The sequence below is a fragment of the Symsagittifera roscoffensis genome, chromosome 6 (assembly GCF_963678635.1).
Source record: "Symsagittifera roscoffensis chromosome 6, txSymRosc1.1, whole genome shotgun sequence".
NCBI classification, from domain to species: Eukaryota; Metazoa; Xenacoelomorpha; order Acoela; family Convolutidae; genus Symsagittifera; species Symsagittifera roscoffensis.
The window spans coordinates 53839820-53863510 of NC_087067.1; the positions used below are offsets into that span (position 1 = coordinate 53839820).

At 43.9% G+C, this 23691-nt stretch overlaps 1 protein-coding gene across 2 annotated transcripts in view; it reads right to left on the bottom strand.

The window, feature by feature from the left end:
* Window positions 1-389: 389 nt before the first annotated feature.
* Window positions 390-23691, bottom strand: part of LOC134848869 (protein DEK-like) — a 128754-nt gene continuing 105452 nt past the window's right edge. The window contains exons 2-8 of one of the 2 annotated variants that reach the window (XM_063866383.1): window positions 6501-6604; window positions 5644-6267; window positions 4961-5309; window positions 3850-4000; window positions 3187-3468; window positions 2292-2343; window positions 390-1967 (exon numbers count right to left, since the gene is read on the bottom strand). In XM_063866383.1, the coding sequence (XP_063722453.1) occupies window positions 1780-1967; window positions 2292-2343; window positions 3187-3468; window positions 3850-4000; window positions 4961-5309; window positions 5644-6267; window positions 6501-6585 (1731 nt within the window). In that variant the 5' untranslated portion in view covers window positions 6586-6604 and the 3' untranslated portion in view covers window positions 390-1779. Of the gene's footprint in view, window positions 1968-2291; window positions 2344-3186; window positions 3469-3849; window positions 4001-4960; window positions 5382-5643; window positions 6268-6500; window positions 6605-23691 lie in introns of both variants that reach the window. The other variant, XM_063866382.1, reaches the window with a different exon arrangement.

Here is a 23691-nt window from a genome sequence, read left to right on the forward strand (position 1 = left end):
ATCAAAATTTTGACTATTCCGAGGGCCATAAATTTATGTTTTAAAAAATGTGGACATCGCCACTTGAGGAATGCAATTCTCCAATTCTGTTCCTTCAGATTTACTAGCTTAGTTTTTGAGAAAACAAAAAAAATAACGGCCAAATATTCTCCCCACATACTTTTTCGAAGGCTGTAGACAAAAGGGTGAAGCAAAAAAAGACCAGTGGAGTACGCAGGCACACAAAACCGTAGATGATCGTTTAAAAAGCAGGCATGCTCAAAAATGTCTTTTGTTTGACGCAAACATAGCTTGGGAGATGACCACGGAAGCCATATAAGATTGAGAGGCTACCCACTGGCCAGTGTTGATCTTTGCATGTTTGGATAAAAATGGACAGAACGAAAGAGGTGAGTACAAAAATAAATTAAGAAAGTAAAACAAAACCATGGATACGGATCAGAAACAACTTCACAAACAAAAATAATCAACTCTTCATCGCCACGACATTGCATGTTAATTCACTCATTCATTGAATCATTCATTCACAGCACACGCAGAGTCAGTCAAGTGGAGGAGCCTGCTGTTTCACTTAAACGCAATTGTTTTTCCTGAGTCGCATACAAGACAAGCTATGATGTAATAAAAGGGCCTTAGCCTGTTTAAAAAGATTGAAACGAAGCCGCCTTGAAGTTGGTATAGTTAAAATAGGTAAGAAGTCTATTGTAACAAAGATAAAGTCTCTAATTAAGGTCATCGACAATTCGTCAACGTGCAGCTGAGCTATTTTCTCTCTGGTGTCAAAAACACCTGGTTTTTATTTCAAATGTGGTTATCGGAACAATCGTGTGGAGAGAAGAGAGCTCAGACTGACAGAAATGTAGAGCAGAAACAGTATTGCACTGACAGAGTTGCAAAAGAGAGACAGGAGGAAATATTGATTGGTTGCAACCCTGCCGAGCGCCTGTAATTCAGAACAGAAACTGCATCCAGAAGAGAAGATTGTTCACGAGTACACTATTTTCACTGAGGGCTGTTTTGTTTAGCTTCTATCTTGTATTGAACTGACTGATATCATAATACACTCATTAGATGGTATTGAACTGACTGCGCATTGTATGTACTGTAAGTAATGTAGTAGTATGGCTGCATTAATTAGGTTCTGTCTTGGCATCCAAGTAAAACAAACTTTGTTAAGTCACTTCACTGCGACAACTGCTATTAAGAATAGTAACACAATAGATTGATAGGTAATAATGCAAACTAAACTGATCGAATTACGGCTGACTCACTGCCACGGGGCCAAAAGGAGAGAGAGAGAGAGAGAGAGAAAATGAGGGAGGGGGAAGGGGAGGGGCAAAAAAGGACCCCTGGCCAACCACACTAAACGTTAAGTATTGAGTTAACTCACAGCAAAATAACAATCAACAGCAAAAGATTATGAGATTGAGAATAAAGAAGAAAACTAGTTTAAATTGTAATAAATCAAAACAAATAATCAAGTTTCAGTTGTTGAGAATAGGAGGTGAGTTCCGCAATTGCAATCCATAAACATGGAACAAAATGAGTTTTGAAAAAGGAGCAGAGAAGAGGAAAGAACACTTCAGGTTCTTTCAGATGAGAAGAAGTGTGATTCGTCTTCTGAGGGGAAACAGGAGGGCTTTCAAGGATGAAGTTCAGAGTAGCTCTATAGTTGTTGCTCAATGTTGTATTAGTCAGACTAGCTAGCGTGAGGTGGCGGCACAGATGCAGATGTTAGGCTAGTTTCTGTGTCTGTCAAATGCAAGGATTGTGAGTAGCCTATACGAGTAGTGCCTTGACCATCTCCTTGATCTCCGCCTTCCTCTTCGACAGATTGACCTCGGGGTACTTGGCGTAGACTGTGGTCAACACTTGTTTCATCGTGATGCTCTCCAGGTCCGCTTTGCCTATGATCTCCTTCAACACCTTCTTCAGTTCCTTGTTACTCGGCTCCCCTCCCTCTTCCGCTAAAACGCACATCACATGTTCTTGTTTATAGCTATAGCCCCCAACACAATCCGTAGTCAGTTAAAGTGCCAACTATATACACAATGGGAGAAAATTTCAAAAATAAACTGATGAGAGATGCTTTTCACTAGAAACTTTGGTTTTGTCATCATGTAATAAAATTACGGTTAGTTTCTAAGAAAAGAATTCTGAACTTTTTCAACTTATTCTCTGAATTATACATTCATAGTTCATAGACAGATCATTAGAAAAGGTCGAAAAAACCTTCAGCTTCCGGAGGTCATGAACTGTTGATTAATTTGTTGAAATTCATAGTAACTCACATTTGTCTGCGGATTTGGACTTTGAACTGGAAGGACTCTTGGAATCAGACTTCTGAAACAGAACAGAACACATGTTCACAATAAGAGAACATACACCGAGATGCATGCTAGCCATAGAGCATGCAATAATTCCTCAGCAATCAGCCATGCGGCGGGGAGGATGTCGATTATGTTGCTCCTAATTGTCCCATTCAATGAGTGTAGTGCCAATGTACTAATCCCAATTATCCCCTATTAGTCATGGTCCTGCCATGATATACCTTATTATAAATTAAGGTCTTCTCTAATCATAGCTAGTCAGATGTCAAAAGTTTAAATAAGAAGACCTGTCTCTCGGTCATGCTTTAGTAACGGAAAATACAATCATATCTTATCAGCTGTTTAAAAACTAAAACAAGGATAGCCAGTTGCTGTGCAAGTAGCACAGAATGTTCCAAGCATATTCATAAAAATTACAATTTTTTTTTTCAAATAAGAGTTTTTTTTTGTGCCTGGTGTGATAAGATATCTATTCAAATGAGTAGAAAGCTAGTATATTAGGCATAATCTACAACAGTTCTCATCAAACAGTTAAATAACAAACAAATTCTGATATTTTTCAATTTTTTGCAAAGAATTTTTTAGTAAGCTTTTATTTCCAAGGAAGGGCTAAAAGAAGCTTCCGAACTAGTTTTTTCGTTCAGTACAATCAAGTTTTTTAAACCTAAATGACTTATTTTGATATAACAAACGTTACTCGACCGCTTTACTTGCTCAAAATCAGACCAACTCAAACCAGTTTGCCTCAATACGAAGTTCCCACCCATTTTTTATGGTCGGAATAAAAACATGAGATAAGAGAACAGATGAGCGAATCAACAGTACACAACTGATACATAAAAAGTGTTCTTCTCACTTTGGGCGATGCTTTGTCTTGTTTCGCTTTTTTGGCCTTGGGTGTGGTTGAGGTGTCTGCTTCCGCCTTTCGCTTCTTGCCGCTGGTGGATGGGGTGGCTGCTTTCTTCGAGGCCGGCGTCTTCTCTGCTGTCTTCTCGTCATCACTAGAGTCTGAAGATAGGTCCACATCTGACACCACATCCTGACCCTCTTTGGTCCCCTCCTTCTTCTCTTTCTTGCTCCTTTTCTTCGTCTTCTTCTCCCCCTCCCCTTCTGCTTCGCTCTTCTTCTTCGGGGTGACCTAACACAAAAAGAGGTTGACATGGTACTAGGAAAGATAGAAGCTGCCAATACATAACTCTATCCAGTCGCTGAGTCTGTAACACAACACTCTCTTGATGACACCTGTCACTGCAAAAAGATGAACATAATTTCATGCGAATGTCACTCAAAAGCGAATGTCACTCAGAAAAGAAACAACCCCAAAAAGCTATTACAACCCCCCGCCAAAACAACACAAGGTTTCAGAAAAAAAAACTCATTTTCATTGCCGCTGCATAATCGGATGCAAAAACAAATCTGAGATCTTCAGGGATTCTAAGATCTCAAGTCGAACTCAAGACAACAGCCTGCTTTAATGATTAGGACATGTCAAGCTTCAGTTGAAACAGAAAAAATGTACCTTTGGTTTGGGTTTGCCTGCCATGCCGTGGTCTTTAGGACTCCTCAAGAAGTCGAGTAGTTTCATCTTCAATTCTTCCACGGACTCTTCTGATTTCACGAAGGGAACTCCGAGCCACTTCAGCATGTCATGGACAACATGTTTGTAAAGTCTACACAAACAACACATCTTCCGAATATGTTGAACTGAACTTCAACCATCTCAGAAAAATTATCATCAACAATACAGCAAATGCAACACTTATTTCTTTCTGCATTCCAAAAGTGCCATAAGCAGGCTATCGCTAGTTAACCAAAATCTTTGGATATATCTTAATAAACTGAAGGCAGTTCAAATACAGGCTGTATTACAACAATGACACAGAGGCGAAGCGGAGCTTTGCATCATTTGCGATACCACAAAAATAGCATTGCAAGCTAGCAGACAGGAAAGGAAGGAGGCAACTATATCCGAAGAAAACGGAAAAATGTTCGAAGAAACCAACATTACAAAAACTTCAAAATGTTGTCTGGAATGAAGCTCAATTTGCGGAAAACACGTCCAGAAACACACTCGACGGCGTTTAATGAAAATTCAAAAACAATTTTCGAGCGAAAAAAAATTGTTGTCAAGAAAAAGTTGAACTACAAATTCTGTTCAGAGATTTTTTACGTTTTATGAAATCCAGAGGAAAACATACAAATTATTGTTGCCTCAAATGACCCAAAATTAGGTTTAAAAGCCGATAAAAAGTGAGCCAAAATCAATTAGCCCAAAAAAATTTTCAAGCAAAAAAATCAAAAAGCAAAAAATACGTAGTCAACATAAGTAGAATTACAACTTGCAGAAGTAAACGATAACATAAAGAGCAACTACAATGAAAACTGCATGCAAAAAAATTCAACTAATGTTTCAAGACAAAACTTACGCAGAAAAATAATAAGCCGACAATTTAGAACTTTTGCCGTCCCGGGCATTTTCGTTACCTCCAGACAAGTGTGCCGTAGACACTTGGAAATTCAAATTCATTATGAACCAAGATACCAAGTTGTTAACCCGAAAAAAAAACTATATTCGGATTCGATAACGCTTGTTTATCGCAAGCGTGATAACGTATGTGATCTGAGCTCACCTCTCGATGATGTTGACTCTGGACTGGTAGTCTTTGGAATCTTCCGGGTAGTTGAATCCATTGAACTTCCTCAGTTGCTGCTTCACTTCGCTGTTCTTCCCTATTCTGTTGAAACACACTTTGAATAGAGTCTTCAGGTCTTCCGAGTCGCACTTCCCAATCCAGTACTGTGCACATGGGATCGAACCCAGATTGACTCCTGGTCCGTCGAACTTGTACTCTGCCTTCTCGACCACTTTCTTCTCCGCCGGAGTCACAGGTATCTCGAAGTTACTCACTCTCTTCGACACTCTTCCTGATCTGGTCACTGCCGGTGGCTTCTCTTTGTCCTCTTTCGGCTCTGCCGGTGCTAGAAGGACAGTAAAGTCAAGGCGCCGTTGAATGGATCTACGTGTACTTTTTGGCGGATCCATTGGCCAGCCTAAATACTCTCTTACCATGAGACAGGTTGCAATGTGCCAAAATTATAGGCCAAAGCCATCAGTTTGCTTGCAATTGCGTTCATTATTACCATTTATAGCGTACGAGCGGACTCGATGCTTCAATAACAAATACGCCAACTTTTTTATGAACAAAATTATCACAATTCAGTATAACTGTATTATAATTCAAAACAAAACAAACACCCCAAAAAACAAGACAAACGAGCAACTTTGCGGAGCAATGTTATCGATTATACTTACTCTTAGAAGAACGCGGCTTTTTCTTTGGGGCCCTGTCTACATTTTGGTCCTCGCTCTTTTCTTCGTCTTTCTTTGCTTCCTTGTCATCCTCAGACTCTGTATTCATTTCCTCAAGCGGTTGTTCTTCTGACGGCTTGCCTTCAGCTTCTTCTGCGTCATCATGCTCACCAGCTTGATCTTCGTCTCCCTCCATTTTATCATCGCTGTTTTGGACTTTTTTTGAGGTTGATGTTTCATCTTCTTTTTGCTCGCTATCTTCTACTGCTTTTGATTCGGTTTCAGTCTCTGTTTTTTCATCTTGTGTCTTTTCCTCGCAATCTGCCTCATCTTTTTTCCTGTCAATATTTTTACTCTTTTCCTGGTTTTCAAAAATTGAATCATCTGTTTTAAGTGAGCTTGTCTGATCTGTGGTATTTTCGCTGCTCTGATTCGCAACATTTTCCGTTGTGTTTTCAGTTGGTTCTTCGGTCGTTCCATTTTCATCGCTTTTTGTTACATCCTCGGCTGCAGTATCATTGCCAGGCAAATCTGATTGCACTTTACTTTTTTCGACTTCGGTATGGCCATTCAGTTCGGCTGTGACTTCATTTTTATTCTCGTCTGCAACACTGCCGTTAACAGCGACTAAACGAAGACAATTTTTATATGAAAAATCAATTTTTATTCCATATACAAAAATGCTACCACATTTCCTCCCATGCTTCAGCAGAATTACTTGAAACTTAATCCACTAGGACAATATCAAAAACCCTAGTATCAAACGGGCGGCCTAAGTGAAGGCTAGCAGAATTAAGCAATTCGATCTCGATCGATTTGATTTTCTATTAAGAACAAATCATATTTTCAATGAAACTTACCTTTACTAGGAGAATCAGCTTTTCCGATTGCCACGTCTTCGCTCAAAATTGAAGCATTATCAGTGTTGTTTGAAGTTTCGGTCATTTTAACAGCAAATTGAAATCTGAAAACAGCCAACAGACAATTGGAAAACTGTTGATTAGCTCGCGAAAATTGATAATAAAGATTTTCCAGAAATCTCTTAAATTATGAGATATAAAAACACAAAATTGTCAGACAAAAATAGCGTCAACCCATAATGCTAACAGCTAGATAAATAATTCTTTGCACAGGCCAAACTGTCATTTCAAACGTTTTCGCTTCTTTTGCACATCGTCAGGATTCAAACAAAAAAACTAGAGAAAATGATCAACCATCAGGAAAAATAACAAACAAATAAAATGGGGTGATAGCCCCTTGTGCTGACCAGCACAGAAACGCTACTACTGCTACTACTGGTAAATATCACATATGCAAAATTCAACAATCAAAATTGAACAACTGTTATTACTGTAACATTCGCCCGGAAGATACATATCGACGGAAGACAAAACTAAGTCTTAAGACGACTGGCTAACGTCTAAACAGAGCTTTGCATGCTTTTCACCGTCTCTACCAAGCCAGTACTTTTCGGTGGTCTTTTCTAACATCGGGTCGACAAAAACGTTACTGCTTTCGGCTTCGGTCAAAACACTCAAATTAACTAAATTACATGCAGAAATAGTGAGCTCATGGCTGGGTCTCAGTATCCCCAGACCACGAGGTCACTCCTAAAAACAGGGCTACTACTATTTATTATATTACTATTGTTTTTGTTAAGTAGATAAAAATCATCAATGTAACATTCGCCCGGAAGATACATATCGACGGAAAACAAAACTAAGTCTTAAGACGACTGGCTAACGTCTAAACAGAGCTTTGCATGCTTTTCACCGTCTCTACCAAGCCAGTACTTTTCGGTGGTCTTTTCTAACATCGGGTCGACAAAAACGTTACTGCTTTCGGCTTCGGTCAAAACACTCAAATTAAATAGATTACATGCAGAAATAGTGAGCTCATGGCTGGGTCTCAGTATCCCCAGACCACGAGGTCACTCCTAAAAACAGGGCTACTACTATTTATTATATTACTATTGTTTTTGTTCAGTAGATAAAAATCATCACTCCATCGAAGATGGATCAAACCTTTCCCCCAACTCGTAGCTTCTCATCCTTATCAAACTGAATCCAGATATTAATTAAATTCAAGTCAGGACATGACAGGAAGCTAAAAGTTTATGTAACAGGATAAAAGTTTCAGTTCCTTTACCCTTCCGGATTGATGAATCCGCTGGATCAAGCTCGTTAATCCTGATTTCCTCTTAATCCGGAAGGCCGTCTTTCACCCTTCACCGTTGTTCGCAAGGGCCTTGCAACTATTGTAGCAGCACAATAGTTGCAACTCGGAGTGTTCTTCTGTTTTTCTGTAACTCGTTGTCGTTTTCCGATCTCAATTTCGTTGTTGTTGCTAGCGCAGCTAATGTTGTTCTCTTTTTCTTTCTCGTTTTAGTCAAAATGGCCGTTTCTGACGTTTCTCAAGAATATGACGTCATAATTCGAATTTTTGAAATTTTAAAATACCAGAATATTCTAGCCCTCACCGTTTGGCCAATCGTTCCAATAACGTTCTTAATTCTTAATAATCATCAATCCGGAAGGCTTACTGCTAAAAATTCGAAGTCTGCATAAATTGCATTTTGGCCATTCTGGTCGAATGTCACACACTCCCCGGACAGTCCCGTCAATGTCCTCATTGAATCGCATTTTATAAAATGCACGAAATTACTTTTATCCACGTCACATCGACTCACTGCAGAATATACATGGCATCATACTACATCACTATAGCCTTCAAACTCTTTCATTAATCTGCACATTGAGGATATAACCTAAGATAAAATATATTTTCTGACTTCCAGTGTCAATATGCCGATTAAAACTCTTTCTCTCTGATTTAAAAGGTGTTGGCTTGCAGGACAGTCCTGCCAACCAACAAGCTAAAATTATCCTACTACGCTTTTCCCTTCGGAAATCTTGCTTGTTTATTGTCCTGAATATTAAAACTAAGAAACTTTGTGGTTAGAAAGAACAATGTAACAACCTCCCTCTTCAAGAGATTACTCAAGTCTTTCATGTCACCACAAAGTGATCAGTCTTCCTAAGTGATTAAAAACAATCATGCAGACTGGAATATTTAAATATACTCTTCTCTTAAGCCTTTCTAAATAAATAATAAGTGTCTCTAAAGCCACTTCTGATAAATTCAAAATGCAAATTTATAAATGCAACAATCTCAAAACTCAACTAAATGTTTCAGTTTTCAATTACAACTTGGTTGCTTGGTTTCTCACTTGAGTTTTTCACACACATAAAACAATTCTGAGTTTTAACTTTTCTTCATCACTCCTTTGTTTTCTTCTTTTTTCGTCGTTTAGAAGTTCTAAAACTTCTAAATTCTTCTAATTTTCTTTCTTGTTGCCTCTTGTTTTCTCGACCATTCGTCAATGTTCCATTTCTTCCTCCTGTGATACTCACTGCGCACTTTCGGTTTCCGTGTCTTGTAGCACATCGTTGGCTATCCTGACGCTGTTGGAAGCTGTCCTCCAACACTTCTGCTCTTCTACCCTCTGTTTACAGCAAGGTAGGGGATCCACGTTGGATTCTCTGTTCCTGCAGAAGCTGTTGTGGAGACACAACGTCACGTTTCTCTCCAAATCTTCTTTCAGCATCTCTGCCTTCTCATTTCTACTACGCTCACTCGTCCTGGAAATTCTTTTCACAGCGGTGGTCACTGCATTCCGATGAGTCACGAAAGCTCGCTTGAAAGCTCCTGCCCCAATGTCCAGCTGATATTCACTATACACTCTGCCATGCTTCGACATATGCTTTTTCGCATACTCGTACAACCATGCAGTCATGTTAGCTCTGAACCATGGCATCAATCGTTTTCTCGCCCATATCTTCTTCACTTCCATCGGAATGTTTAGAACTTTGCACATTGTCTCAAATAGATCTAAATCTTTTAGACAATCTAATTTCCGCAACTGTTCTCTCGTCGGTGCCTCCTGTCTATTATTTTCTCTCACATGAGCTTCCAGCCATCGTATCGCCATCATAACTCCCACTATCACTATTGTTACAGGCTGTGATGAATCTGGTAAACCCATGGAGAGCAGCTCTCCAGAGTCCCAGATCAACATCAGATTACTACGCTTGGGATACCACCAGGTCTGCAGCAAGCAGTGGCAAGGAAACTCGTCATGCGTCAACATGATGCTCCTCCAATTACGTTTTCCCGAAGCTTCCAGCAATGGTTGCACTTCCATCATTACTCGGTGGACTTCATCATTCTCATCTACTGCATTGTAATCTGTGACAGTTGATCCTCTCTGTTTCTGTCTCTCAAAGTCACTGAAGTTCCCGCTCACATATCCCATGAACTTCTTTCCTAGTATTAACTCCAACTCTTCTTTGGTTCTCTCTGGAACTGCTGAGAACATCTTACATAGTAACTCGTAAGACTTTTCAGACATTCTCGCCAATCTCACACACTTCGGCACTGAGAAGGCTTGATCCACAATCGTTCTTGTACTCTTCACGTCCGCAGCTACGAAATGTACAGGGTATCTGCTCTTGCACATTGGAGCCAACGTTGAACCCACCAAATATCGTGCTCCTGATGGTCTACAACAAATTTCGCTGTATCTGATGTTCATTTCTGTCTCGATTGCTTCCCTCCATTTTCCTATGTGTTTCTGCTCAGTCTGCAGAACTCCTGGAAATACTTCTACGCTGATGGCTGTGACCATCTCATGTTTCTGTTGTAGATTCAATAGAGACTCTAAAGAACCAAACATGCTGCAGAATCCTAGTGCTGTCACTAGATTCACATCGGTTCCTCCATGGCAATCTGCTATCAATTCCATTTCCGTTCTTGCTTTCATCACTACATTTCCAAACAATACTGTCAATTGCTTGTGTTGTTTCTCCAGGGTTTTCAAACAGTCTAGACCTCCACAAACGTGACCCTCCAGTCCACAGACTTCCGCCAGACAGCTACCAGGTTTGACCCAGTCTTCTGGCCCCCAGCCAGGCAACTCCACTTTATCTTCTCCGTTGCTCTTAGAGGCTGTTATCATCACATTATATATGATGTTGAGGTCACGCAGGTTACAGTCTGCCTTCAGTTCCCTCTGTATGTCTTGTGTCGCCCGTAATATTGAGTCAGCGTTGGGACTAGGACACCATGATGGCCTCATCAATTCCCACACTGCCATCAAGCTCGTTCTCAGTAATTCATCTGAGAATCCCAACCCAAACTCCACTCTCTTGTCGGATTTTGGTACTGAAGGTGCAGTCACCTCTTCTTCCAAGACCAGTCCCAATTTGGCCTGTGTATTGTTAACGCTCTTGATCGTTACAATTCTGGACGTCCAGAATCTTAGTAACACTGCCTGCTCATAATCAAAGAAGCAATCGCGTATGTCTTCACTCAGGAAAGGATTGTACGCTATCCCTATGATCCCGGATACGTAGCTATATGACTTCTTCTTGATCGGTCCACAGTATTCACTGGATTTCGGCAATGCTCCCATAGATTCTTTAGTGAGTCTCAGCTCCTTGTTTGAGAATCTCCTGATCTCGTCTATCTTTTTCATGGGTTCCAATTCTTCAGGTTCTTTCATGTTCACCCTCATCGGTTTTTTTTGCTGCATGTCCAGCAGTGCTAGCAAGAATAAGGCTTTCGTTCGCTCATCGCCTTCCCTCAACATTTTAACACAAGTGTTTAATGCAGGTACTGAAATCTGCTCTATCAGGAATCGAATGAAACAGAGAGCGTCTCTCCGCTTCGCACACGCTACTGCTGCTCCCTCCTGGACTATCAGATCCCTCAGATTCGTCATAAGGAAAACTTTTTCCTCTTTTGATCTCTTCCTTTCTTCTGAATCATATTCTTCGCGAGTCAGTCCCATCATGCACCAGGCGAACCTGAGTTGTAACTCTGTTCTTACGTAAGGTACTGCCACGAGAGCATGTATTCTTGGCGTAGTCCTCATTTCTTCTTCGAAATACCTCAATACTACTGCTTTCCATGGAAGGCTCACTAACTGCTCGATCGTTTCCGCCTGTACGTCAGACGACGCCAAAGTTCCATACGCCTTCTGCTTGAGGTTAGTGCCTTGCAACATCATTTCCAGATAACCCTCCATGGCTTTTTCGTCTTCCAGGGCCATTACATACCCTCTAGCCGAGTTTCGGTATTCCAACATCTCCATGTATCCACCGGTGGGTTCATCTATCGACACAGTCTCAGACACTGTTAGTCGGTTGTATTCCACTGGTGTTAGTTGTCCTGCAACACTTCTCTTTCCATGATTCATGGGAGATGGCTTGAAGTCCCTCATTTTGCTCTCTCCACATTGGCTGAGTATTTCCATTTCTAAAGTTGCTCCAGTCAGAGTGCGGTCACTCCTTTTGGATTTATAACCGGTTGACTTTATCCCCGCCATGAGAATGGGTGGCACCATCGCTATATCAGTTAATATTCTATCTGTGCCAGACAATTGATAATCACCTTGCCCCAAATCCATGACCTCCTCGACTCGCTTCCTTTTCGCTGAGCTACCAGCTTTCATCGATATTTCTGAATCCACTTTCGTCTTTCCAATTCTCCTCGGCATCACTCTGCTGCCTAACTTCATTTTCATCGCATTGATTTTATCAATCACCATTTTCGATCGCATCGTCCCTCTCCTGGTTCTTGACAGGTACACCACCTCTCCTTCATCGTCCTGCGGTGTCATCTTGATGGGAGAATTCGCTTCACTCTCATCAGTGGCTGAGTCGATCAATAACTCACTCAGTCTCCCTTCACACTCATCAAGCTTGTCAAGTACTTCTCTCATCAAGGGTTGATTGAGACCTGTTTTGAGGATGGACTGGGTCCCATAGCTCTGAATCACGGTCCAGACTTCGTCCATTAAAGGCCACTCTGTCCAGCTTACATCCCGTCCTACTCTCGTGGTCTCGGTGATGTACTTCCCATTCTTCTTCGGGCAGCGTTCCCAAGAAAGGTACTCTGGCTGAGGCCTCTATTCTTCTCCTCCGAGGTGATTCCATGAGGATTCTCTGGTCGTTATTTCTTGAATTGCCAGGAGAGCTGCTCTCCGGCAAATTCTGTTTCATTTCCATAAAGGCTGACGGAGGCTCCAGTGTCGAGGTGCCTTCATCCGCTGGCTCAGTCGTCTCCAACGTATCTGCATTATTCTCAAGATCACTGAAGATGTTAAAATCCAGGCTGGAAGTTCCTCCTGTCGATGCCCTGTCGTCTTCCTCACCAGCTTGATCTTGTTGCATGGGTTCTTCGGTTTGACGACTTCCACCCTGTCCGTCATTTCCTTCCGACTTATCTTTGTTCGGGCTCACTGGTCCTTGTTCGTCATTGTCGGCTTCTTCCTGAAATTTCGGTATGAGCAGTGTACCGGCCGATTTATCTTCCTCTTCTCCATGGACCACTTTGCTTTCTTCACAGCCGAAGGGTGCTAGGAAGGTTCTCGTCTGCAGTACTCCTCCCACTTTCATCTCCTGTTTTACGCTAGTCAGGATTAATGAGGCTTCAGGCAATTCTGTCCTGCCTCTCATTCTCATCGGAGCTAAGCCTAGTCCCTTCCATTCCTCATCAAATCTTCCAGGCTTGGGAGTAGCGGCGTTGCTTATTCGCCTTCTCGTCGCTTGATCCGTGTATGCAAATCGTGTGTACTGTAACACGGCAGCATTTCTCCCCACGAAGTATGGATCCATCGTTCCCGAGAAATTCCCTACTCTCCTTTCATTGGTTTCGAATGCTCTCAACCTAGAAGTTTGTACTACGGAGACTGCTCCGAGCAACATCCTTCTTATCAGAGGGAATTCAGGGATTGCCTCCGGTAGCTTCTTGTAATCGCCCCAGTCCTTCGTCTCTTCTCTCACTTTATGATATGCTGCAGTGAGACGAGGCACTCTGGTTATTTCACCATTCGTTTTGTCATAGGGCCTCAGATTCCAAAGCTTTGGAAACACCTCGATGTGTCCTCTTTCTACTTCTCCCATGCGGTCACGGAAGTGATCGTCAAAATTGATGACTGTCATCTCTGGCTCCGATATTTTCGCAAACAACAGATCTTCACTCATGAGCTCCCGCAGTGTATGCTGCTCACACCAGTTCAGTGTACTACCGTCCACTGTCGATATGAGGTTCAGGTGCAGCACCGACCTCCTATATGCTTCCACTTTAACGTCAGGGAACGCAAACGTGACTGCTGGTCCATAGATCACTGTCACGAACTCCGTGACTCCTCTGATCAGCACCAAGGGATCGGTACTCATAGCCAAGCTCAGATCCCTTAATAGCGGCATGACTCCAACATGTCGTCTAACAATTTCCTCACTTTCAATTGTCTCGTCTTCTCCGGTTCCAAAGCGATTTTGCTGCAAGAGATATTGGATAAGAGTGTGTCTCAGGTCTCTTATTTTGTTCCACGAGTCCGTGGATTTCTTCATATCCAGGTTCCTCACTCTCTCTTTCATCTGCTCTGGACAACGTGCCAGTTTCATTAGTCCTCCCAAGTTTCCGTGGGTTATTGCGATCAATGTCAGAAGTCCATCTAGTCGCAGGTTCTGTATTCCATCCGTGAGCAGTATCGCCGGTCCTTTCACGAAACTCTCCGCTCCGAATGTCACGAACAAGGCTATTAATTCCACTATCGATACTCTCACTACTGCTTGGAGGAATTCCTTTATCAAATAGTGCGAGACTTTCGGGTAAACTTTTGCCAAGAAGGACGCGGTCCATCCGGCTCCCAACCCTTCTAGCATGCTGTCTGTCCTTTCAAATCCCTCCTGTCCCTTCACTTCCTGGGTCCAGAAGGTTTCCAGAGTAATCTGACACATTCTGTTCACAAACTCAGCGGTCTTTTCTCCGGCATTTTCCGCCAGGTTCACCTCCTTCAACAAGTAGGCATGTATCTTCGTGATTATTACGGGGCCTTGCTGAAAAGCATCTGCACCCAATGCCGCTACTCTAGGGTTCAGGTGTAGCCACTGGTTGGCCTCCGGCTTGGTTCTCAGAACCATCGCCTCCAGATGAGCTCTCGTCTCTAGTGAATTTTTTCTTCTTGTGTCTTCACTTGCCACTTCCATTGCTCGGAAACATAAGTCGTTGGACATTGCCGTGATCACTCGATGGTCGTCGTCTATTCCCGGTTGCAGTTTGAGTTGTCGACTGAAATTGGACAGTTCCAACCCCAGCACTTCGTCCAATACTAACATGTGTAGCGCGTGGTCCTTGAATCCTCTCATCGCGTTTGAGATATCTGACCATACTGCAGGCAGTTCAGCCTTAAGTGGCCTCAGGTTCTCCATTTCTATCATGCGATTCGGGGCCGATATGATCACATCATATTTTCCTTCTGAAAGCAAGGCTAACATTGCATACACAAACTTCAGTCCATCCGGGAGATGTGCATATCCCGGAGACAACGCAAATACTACTCTCAACGCCACTTTATTGAATGACCCCTCCTTCGTCGCATCCACCACTTCACCCATCGACTCCAGGATGTCTTTTATTGCTGGCCATACTGCGTTTTCTGCTGTTGCAGGATCTCTGAGCCTGCTCAGAAAACCTCTACTGTGTAGATGGTCATTGATGCCAGCAAACACAATCGTTATTGGGTTCATGTCTGTCTGCCTTTGTACCCCTATAGCCAAAGACACTGATTGCAATAGGTCTAGGTCAACCGCGGCCAACATTATGACGTCCGGCCAAAACAAAGACTTGGAGGTGTACACGAACTCTGAATTCGCCACTACCATGATTTTGGCCTTCCTCATCTCTGCTTTGTCATAGGCGGCGAAGATGGTCTCATCTTTCTTTATCGCTGTCAATCCGCCTTATCTCTGGGCATCACCATCTTGGTTCACTAGTTTTGGGTACACTCTCTCCTTCACATGACCAGGTGGTGTCGTCAGCTGCCTGAATATCTTCACGTGTTGTCCAATCGGCGCTCTCGCCGTCAGGAATCTCCCTGGTCTCTCTTCACGATTCCCTTCATCATGATTCAGTCTTACATCTTGCAACGGTCTCGCATTCACTGGTCCCATCGTGTTGTTAGAGGGCAGTCCCTCCAAGTCAGCAAATCTCAAGGCCGTCGTGGAGCTGAAATTTATGCTAGCGGCTATCAACCAGTCTACGCCGGTTATTGAGTACAATCTGCTGACGGATAGCATCGCTCCATTCAGCATCCTCCTTGCATCTTCGATGAAGCTTACTCTCTGTAGGTCCAGCTTCATTAGTTCGTCTTTGTATATATGCCAGGGAGACGGTATGGATCTCGACCACAACAATGAGCCTCTGCTCGGTCTCTCCTCTCGACTGGTACTCGTCGTCTCCGATCTAGTGTCCGATCTAGATGTGCCTGCTACTTCTTCGATTGGTTGGTTGACAGTTCCTATCCTTCTCCTAGGATGAATTGTCCTCCTCATCGGTGCTTCTCCCAACCAATCCTGCACGTCTGTTCTTCGACCTGGTTCGCTGGAGCTTTGTTGCCGGTAATTCGTGACGGCTGGGACCGTACCCAAGCGTGTTTCCAAGCTAGGAGGCACAAAGGTGGTAATCACCGCATCACTCACCGTTCCCTCTTCCTTCAGCACTCCTGTGTCAAAGAGTTCTGCTTCCAGCTCATCCAACCGTTCTTGGAAGACTCGATTCAACCAAGCTTGTCCTTCGATACTGACGAAGTGGATGCCATCCGTGGTCAGTCTGGCCTGATCCATGGCTCTCAACTCATGTTCAATGTCCATGAGGATCATTCTTCCGGCATTTCGATTTTCTAGGTTCCTCAAGATGTTGTTCCATCTTATGACTCCCTCGTTGTGCCTTCTGCCTGATGCTGTCAGGCTTCTCGCGTTCCTTGGCACCGCGCAAACGGTCAGTACCGCGCAACTGAACTTCTGCCAGAGAGTAGTAAACAAACACACCATCATTGAATCCCACAGTGCTTCCTGCTCGTCTGATCCTCTGGAGATATCATTCGTCCCAACTAAGATCATCACATTGGGAATCTTCCCTGGATTCATCAGTTCAACCATCCGATATAATTGGGCTATCGTCGCGCCTCCAAAGGCCATCACCGTGGTGACCCATGAGGTCCTCAAATTCGACAGCACTCTGACCAAGCTGTCTCCCAGTATCAGGTGAGATGTCCCGAGTGGTGGTTGCTGCAGGTTCACAGCCGGGCTCCAGGTAGCTCGATTGAAGCAGGCCCTCGGATCTGTCTCCGGAACTCCCGTGAAATTATACTTCAATTGATTATTCTTCTGCACGTCTATTATACGAGACACTTTCTTCGCTGGCATCTTCCGTACTTTCCTCTCTGGGATTCTCGAGCTCCCCATGAGTGGTGTCACGTCACTTATCCCTTGTCTGATCACGGTCTAGGAGAGTTGTACTCTGCCCGTATCGTCAATCGTTCCATAGGGTGCAGTCACTCCGGAACCTGGCGCATTCTTGTTAGCGACCAGTCGTCCAGCTGTCTCTATCAGCTTCTCACTGTCTGTTCTACGACAGGATCACCCAAGGTGTCGCTAGGATCCGGGATTGTTACTCGATTTGTCTCTGCTGGAAGCCGTGTCTCCGTCGTTTGACTCATTTCTCGAGGCGTTAAGAGCTCCATCGGGGACTGCCCACGAGGAATATCCCTTGCAGGTATCGCTTTCTCCATGGCCGTTGTCAACGCCACCTGCTCCGATCGCTCTTTGTATTCCTGCCTCAAGCGCTCAATCTCTTGACCCTGCTTCTTGTTGCAGTCTTCAAACAACTTTCTCCACATGTCCCGATCTTCCTCCATCTGGAGCATGCTTTTGGTCATCTCGTGCAGCTCCTTCTTCGTACTTCTCAGCTGATCGTTCATCTCGTCCAGATCTTGTATGGTTTGGTTCGTCTGAACCTTCTGTGCTACTTTCGCCCTTTTTGGTGGCACAGCTGCTCTCAGTGGTGAACCAGACGAGGTCGCCTCGCTGTTCATCTCCCGATGCATTCTCGTCAGCCCAGGTTTAGGCTTAGAGGGCATTGGCATCTCACCTGGTTGGTAAGTCCTAGAACTTCCCAATCCAGGCTCATTCGCCAAGTCACTCCCTGAGAGAGCCCCGTTTCTCCACCTCATCACTCTCATGTTCGGGCGGTCTAGTACTCCTCTTTCTCCATATGCTGCCATCAACAGGACTTCCGTGGGGCGGTCCCCACGGTTGTCGTGCCCCAAGATGTTGATCAGGGCGGTCAGCAACATGACCACCTCTGGGTCCTCCAGAGCGAAGTCTCGTTCGATCAACCGACGATAGATCGCATTTACCATCGGTCCTACATATACCTCTGCCAGGTCCATCAATTCATCCAGGTTGAAGTTGTCCATTCTATTCTTTTCAAGTTTGATTTGATTCAATTCGATATCTGACTCAAGTGAGTAATTTAAATGATCAATCAGGATCTAGAAAAGAAATTACGAATGTCACACTTGTCAGTTTCACCTTAACATATATCGTTAAAATTCGCTTAAAGACAGTTCAGATAAAAGATATTTATCCTAAAATTTATTAAAATCAATTGGTTTCTAAAATTTTGGAATTCGACCTAAGATTGGACAGTCCAACCTTTGGATCTATTCCCAAAAAAATCGTCATTTAGTTGTTCATGGTCACTAACCCCTTACTTACCCATGATCTTAATAACCTAACACATAACATAACATAACATAACACATATATCACATATTACATACAACTTAGTCTTTGGCCTAACACCCTCTCGCACATCACTCAGCCTATACTTAAGTAATACTTCTTATGTAGATATACTTGTATGTTCGTATCAGAGAATATCACGTGTACAAGCGCGTACAATTCCCGAGGATGCAGTCTTCCTCTGTTTGGATCGTACACTGGAAGCGAGAGCTCCTTCACGTCCATTTCCACAAGGAAGTCCCTCAGCCTCGTCAAAGACAAGACTAGGTTTTCTGGGTCCACGTGCTGCTTCTCTGTCGCCCTCGTTACCAAGAAGCATAAGTACTTTCCCGGTATCTGCGACACAGCCGGAGGTAAGGCTGCTACGCCCCCTATCCCTGGTCTTTGCTTCCAAAGGAATTCCACGTTTTTGTGTTCCCTCTTAAAATCTGCCGCTAGCGCTGTCCTAAAACTCATGTCTGCGGTGATCGCTATCGCATATGTTCTGTTTGTGAGTATGAAATCACTGTCTGTTAGTATTATGTTACTAGAATATTCATTTGGTAAATTAAAATATGACTCAACTACCCTGCCTATGTCAGGTTTCTTAGGTTCTTCGCCTGTTTCTGCTTCTAAGTATTCTGTTTCTCTTGCTATTCTTAATTTTTTTATTATCAATTTTTCAGTGTGGGTAAGTCTTACCCCCACTCCCCGGACAAAAATATCCATCGACGTCCCCGTCGATCGCATACCGGGTATCAAGTCAAGGTTAGAAACTGGAATGAGTAGTCGTCCTTCCTGGGCAGCCCAGGAAGGATCATCTCGTTCAGTCTTGATGTATTTCATGCTTTCACGATCTACGTCTTGAATCGTGACACTGGTCTCCTCTGGATCCGAGGTCGTTTCATTCAGCCACTCTAAGACACGCAGGTTCGTCAGGTCTTGTTCATATGACTGCTGTTGCTCATCGTCGAATTCTACCTCGGGTTTCGACCAGTCGTCAACCCACTCCTCGTTGTGATCATCGACTATGTCAATGTCTTGTGACACAGTTATTTCCTCTAAACCCACTACTTCCTCCACTGTTTTCTTCAGATCTATCCTATCCACTACAAAGTCGTCACCGTAAGGATTGTATTTCTTTCTTGGTCTCGTCCCGTCCTTCTGACGAGTCTGCATCGTGAACGGAAGATCCGGTTCCAAGTTCTTTGGAACCTCTATCTGTTCGGGATCCTGCCAATCTTCTTCTGCGTAGGGTAAGGTTTCATCATCCGCTTCGATCTGTTCGTTTGGATCCAGATCCAATGGTGTATCCGTACCTTCCTCTACGACTTCGTTTCCATCATTCTTCTCCCTGGTGCCTTTTTCATTGACCTCACAAGCAGGATCCATCATTAGATAATACCCTTCTTCCATGTCTGCAGGTATACACCAGTCTTCTGTCGATGGATTGTATGGCTTGATGTTCTCGTAGTGGGCGGCTCGGCCAGTACTCAGTCTATAAAAGCGTCCCTCCTGGTGCACCTCTGTAATCATGAAGGGTCCCCTCCACTTTTTTAGAAGCTTCTTTGTCCCTTTTGGTGGTATAACGTTCTGAAATACCCATACGTAGTCTACCACCGAGTAAGCCTTTGCACCAGCTGCTTTCTTGTCGAATCTTTTCCTCTGCCTTGCCTGTGCCTGCTGAGTGTTTTGTCTACACAAATCGTTCAACTCCTGTTGGCGTCTGATCACATCCCTCACGTAGACCTGTGGGGACGTTTTCTTTCCCTCATATTCTGGGTAGAAGAAGGTTAAGGGTAAAGACTTTTCGTGTCCAGTTAGCATCATGTGTGGACTGACTCCAGTGGTGGAGTGTTGCGTGATGTTATATGCCCCCATCACATGTGGAAGGTATCTGTCCCAATCGGTCATGTACCTGGAACAATATACTCTCAGCATCGACACTAACGTCCTATTCTGTCTTTCCACTAGGCCATTCGTTTGAGGGTGGTATGTCGTGGAGTGAGCTTGAGCGACCTGTGAGCGTCTCATAAGCTCTTTCGTAAGCTCTCCTACGAAAGCTGTTCCATTATCCGATTGAAACGTCATCGGACAACCATGTCTTGCTATCCACGTATTGATCAGGTGGTCGCATTTCTCTTCCGCCGAGGCAGTTATGCAGGGCACGGCCTCTGCATACTTCGTAAAATGATCTATCATGACCAGCACCTGATTGTAACCATTGTCTGTCATGCATATCTTTTGGTGATCTATTTGCACCACCTCGTTGAGTTCGGACGACTCGATTGATTGTAAAGGAAATCGTAACTTCCTAGGATCCTTGACCTGTTGGCATGACAGACAAGCTGTTACCCATTTCTCGCATGCCTTTTTCATCCCAGGCCACTCAAAGCGCTTCAGGATCCTCTGATATACTTTGTCAATCCCCTGATGGCCCATTTGATCATGTAACCTGAATAATAGTTCTGTCTGATAGAGTTGCGGTAACACTATCGCGTTATACTTGTATAGGACTCTGTCTGCCTCCCTTCTCTTGCAAGCCACAATCCCGTCCTTGTTCAAATATAACCTCCCTTCCTTCTGCATGAAGTATTGTCTCAGGATGCGATAACTATCTTCCTCGAGGTCCCCTTTATCCGGAGAACCATTCTCGATCCACCTTTCCAGGTTGCTTGTCATGCGATCATTTCTCTGCGCCCTTAGAAGGTCCGAGAGTCTGTATCTCGCCTTCAAGTACGTCTTCATGACCCTCATCTGACTATTCAGCTCGTTGGGTTGATGTGTGTCTTCTTCCATCTTAACGCACCAAACCTTCGCCAACGGTTGTGTTTCTTGTTTAAACGGCAGAAGATCAGTCCTGACTACCGCTTTCTGCGGCAACAGGCTTATCGAGCGTTTCGATACCGCTATTGTCTCCAAGTCATCCGCTGCGTTGTCAAAGACTCTTTCACTCGGTATAAGGTAGCGATCACTGTCAGGATCCTGGTACACCTCTCTGTCCAGGTCTCTCGCCCGAGTTTCCACTAGTAGCGTGTGTATCGCCAGTTCTGACAGTTCTGATCCCGAGGTCGAATTCCTGTCTGAATAGGTGTTCATTCCTGAGCTACCTGAATTATAATCTGTCGAAGAGGTTGTGCTGGAGACTGCACACTCCTCCAGATCATGTCTGTGTCTTCTTCGCATCCATCTGAACTCCCCGGACAAAACCTTGTTCTCTAGGTCCTGTTTCTCATCAGGAATTTTCTCGTCTATCTCAGACTCCCCGGACAAATGTTCCGGTCCCGGGTGTTGATCTTGTAATCGTTGGTCCTTCTCATCATCCTTCTCCCCGGACAAATAGTCTTGCAACAGATTTTGTACTACAACTTCACCCTCTTTATCCCGGTCCACAAAGGTGACGGTTTTCTTTCGCTTGCTGCTCCCCTGTTCTTTCACACTGTATTTCTTCAAGTTTTGTGTTTCCTCATAGTCGGTCCTCATCGGCAAAGCGTAGCCAAGCTTCTTTCCACGCTGGATTGAAACCGTGGTGTCCAGTGTGTTCAACAACACCCTGACACACAGTCCGTTTCGCGTTACCGAGAAGCTCCGGCCTAAAATCACCGAACTCTGACTATTTGGATTCGGTACTAAGCAAACCTGTTTACTATCACTTAACGAATTTAAATTTCTCATTCTAAAAATTGCTACTACAGCTTGTCCTGGTTGTAATTTCACTTTTCTATCCAAAAAAACTGGTACCTTATTTTCGTCTGTTATTATCCTATTAATTGGTCTCTTAACATACTTTCGGTCCGGGTTTCTAATCCGTATTAGACCGTTGTTCAAGTCAATCATCACGTCAAAATTCCTGACAAAATCTCTGCCCAAGATGAATTGGTCGGCGTCGTCCAGATTCTCTACCACCAGGAAGCTCATCCAAAGATCTCGTCCTCCCATGTGAAGGACCGTTATCGGTGTTCTTCCGGCCACGTAGATAGCTCCTCGATTTGCGGCGGCCAGTCGGAGATTCGTAGGAATCAGATCTTCCCACGTGAAGCCCATTGTTTCCCAAGTTTTTATCGGCATCACACTCACCACCGCTCCTCTGTCCAGAAGCCCTGTGACTCCGATTTTTGTTCCGTTGGTGTCGAGCAGATGTGCTGTCACATCTGCTTCATATCCAAAGTGTACCGCGTCTTGTTCCATCATGGCGTCATGGCCTATCCTGCGGACTTTGAGTTCCTCTTCACCCAAATAGATCTGCCCCATTTGGTCATCATCTGTTGTTATATAAGTCCTGGTGTAGATACTGATTCCATCCACGTTCAGCATTATTTGATACGGTCCATAGACCTCCAGGTAGCGTCGGTGAAGTTTCTTCATGCGAGGGCCACCCGTCGTTAGTAGTGCTCGCACAGCTCTCGACTCGGTGCGTGGCTCCACCTGCTTCAGATAATCTGCATATGTGTCCAAATGCATTAAAGTGAACTCGGATGGTTCACTCAGATTCCTTATTACCTGGTGTCCAGCCACTGAGATTATCGACTGTATCTTATTTCCTTGCGGCACCATGCCGAACCTCTTACCGGAGATCACTTTAAGTTTCATGTCTAAACTGCTTGGTGTTTTCGTCTCTTCGGATTCCGTTGCTTCGAAGGTATTCAGTTGCTCCTGAAGCTTTTCATTTTCCAGTTCAAGTTTCACTTTTTGTTCGATCTCTTTTGTCACCAGTTCCTGTTGTACTCTATTTAGAGCATCCCTTGCGGCTGCCTTATAATCGATCTTGAAGTCCTCAGCCGCAGTTGCTGGTTCCGGCTCACGTGTCTCCTCTGTTACCGCTTGCATTTTCTTTGCCGCCAGCTCTTGAGGTTTATCCTTTCTGCGTGCCTCCGCTTCACTCAAAAGTCGAGCCTTGCTGGCTTTCACTCCTGACAAAGCTTCTTCATGTCTTGGATGCTTGATGTCTGCCACTGCATCCCAGAATTGCGGACAATCTGATTTAAAATGACCTTCCAAGTTGCAAAAGAAACACCTCGGGCTGAATTTCGCAATTACTCCTCTCATGAAATCCTCATGGTCCAACTCTGACGCATCTTCGTCCTCGAGGCTAAAGCCTATTGCTTTCATGCCTTGTTTGTAAGCTGGGCATGCTGACACATGATGGTCCGTTGAACTGCAATTAGCACAAGAGCGTCTCTTGTCCATATCATCCCTCGGTTTGTACCAATTGTTCCCTTGGTTTGCTGGTCCGTTGTTAAAATTGCCATAATTGTTCTTGTAATATCCAGATCTCGAAGGTGGTTTCAACAAAAAATACACTTTTGATTTGAGCCTCAACTCCTCCGGTGTTGGCGCATTAGTTGATAGTGGTGTGTAATGCGTTGCTAGCATCGTACGAAGTTCATCATTTTTCACACCATCGATGAATTTTGAGGCT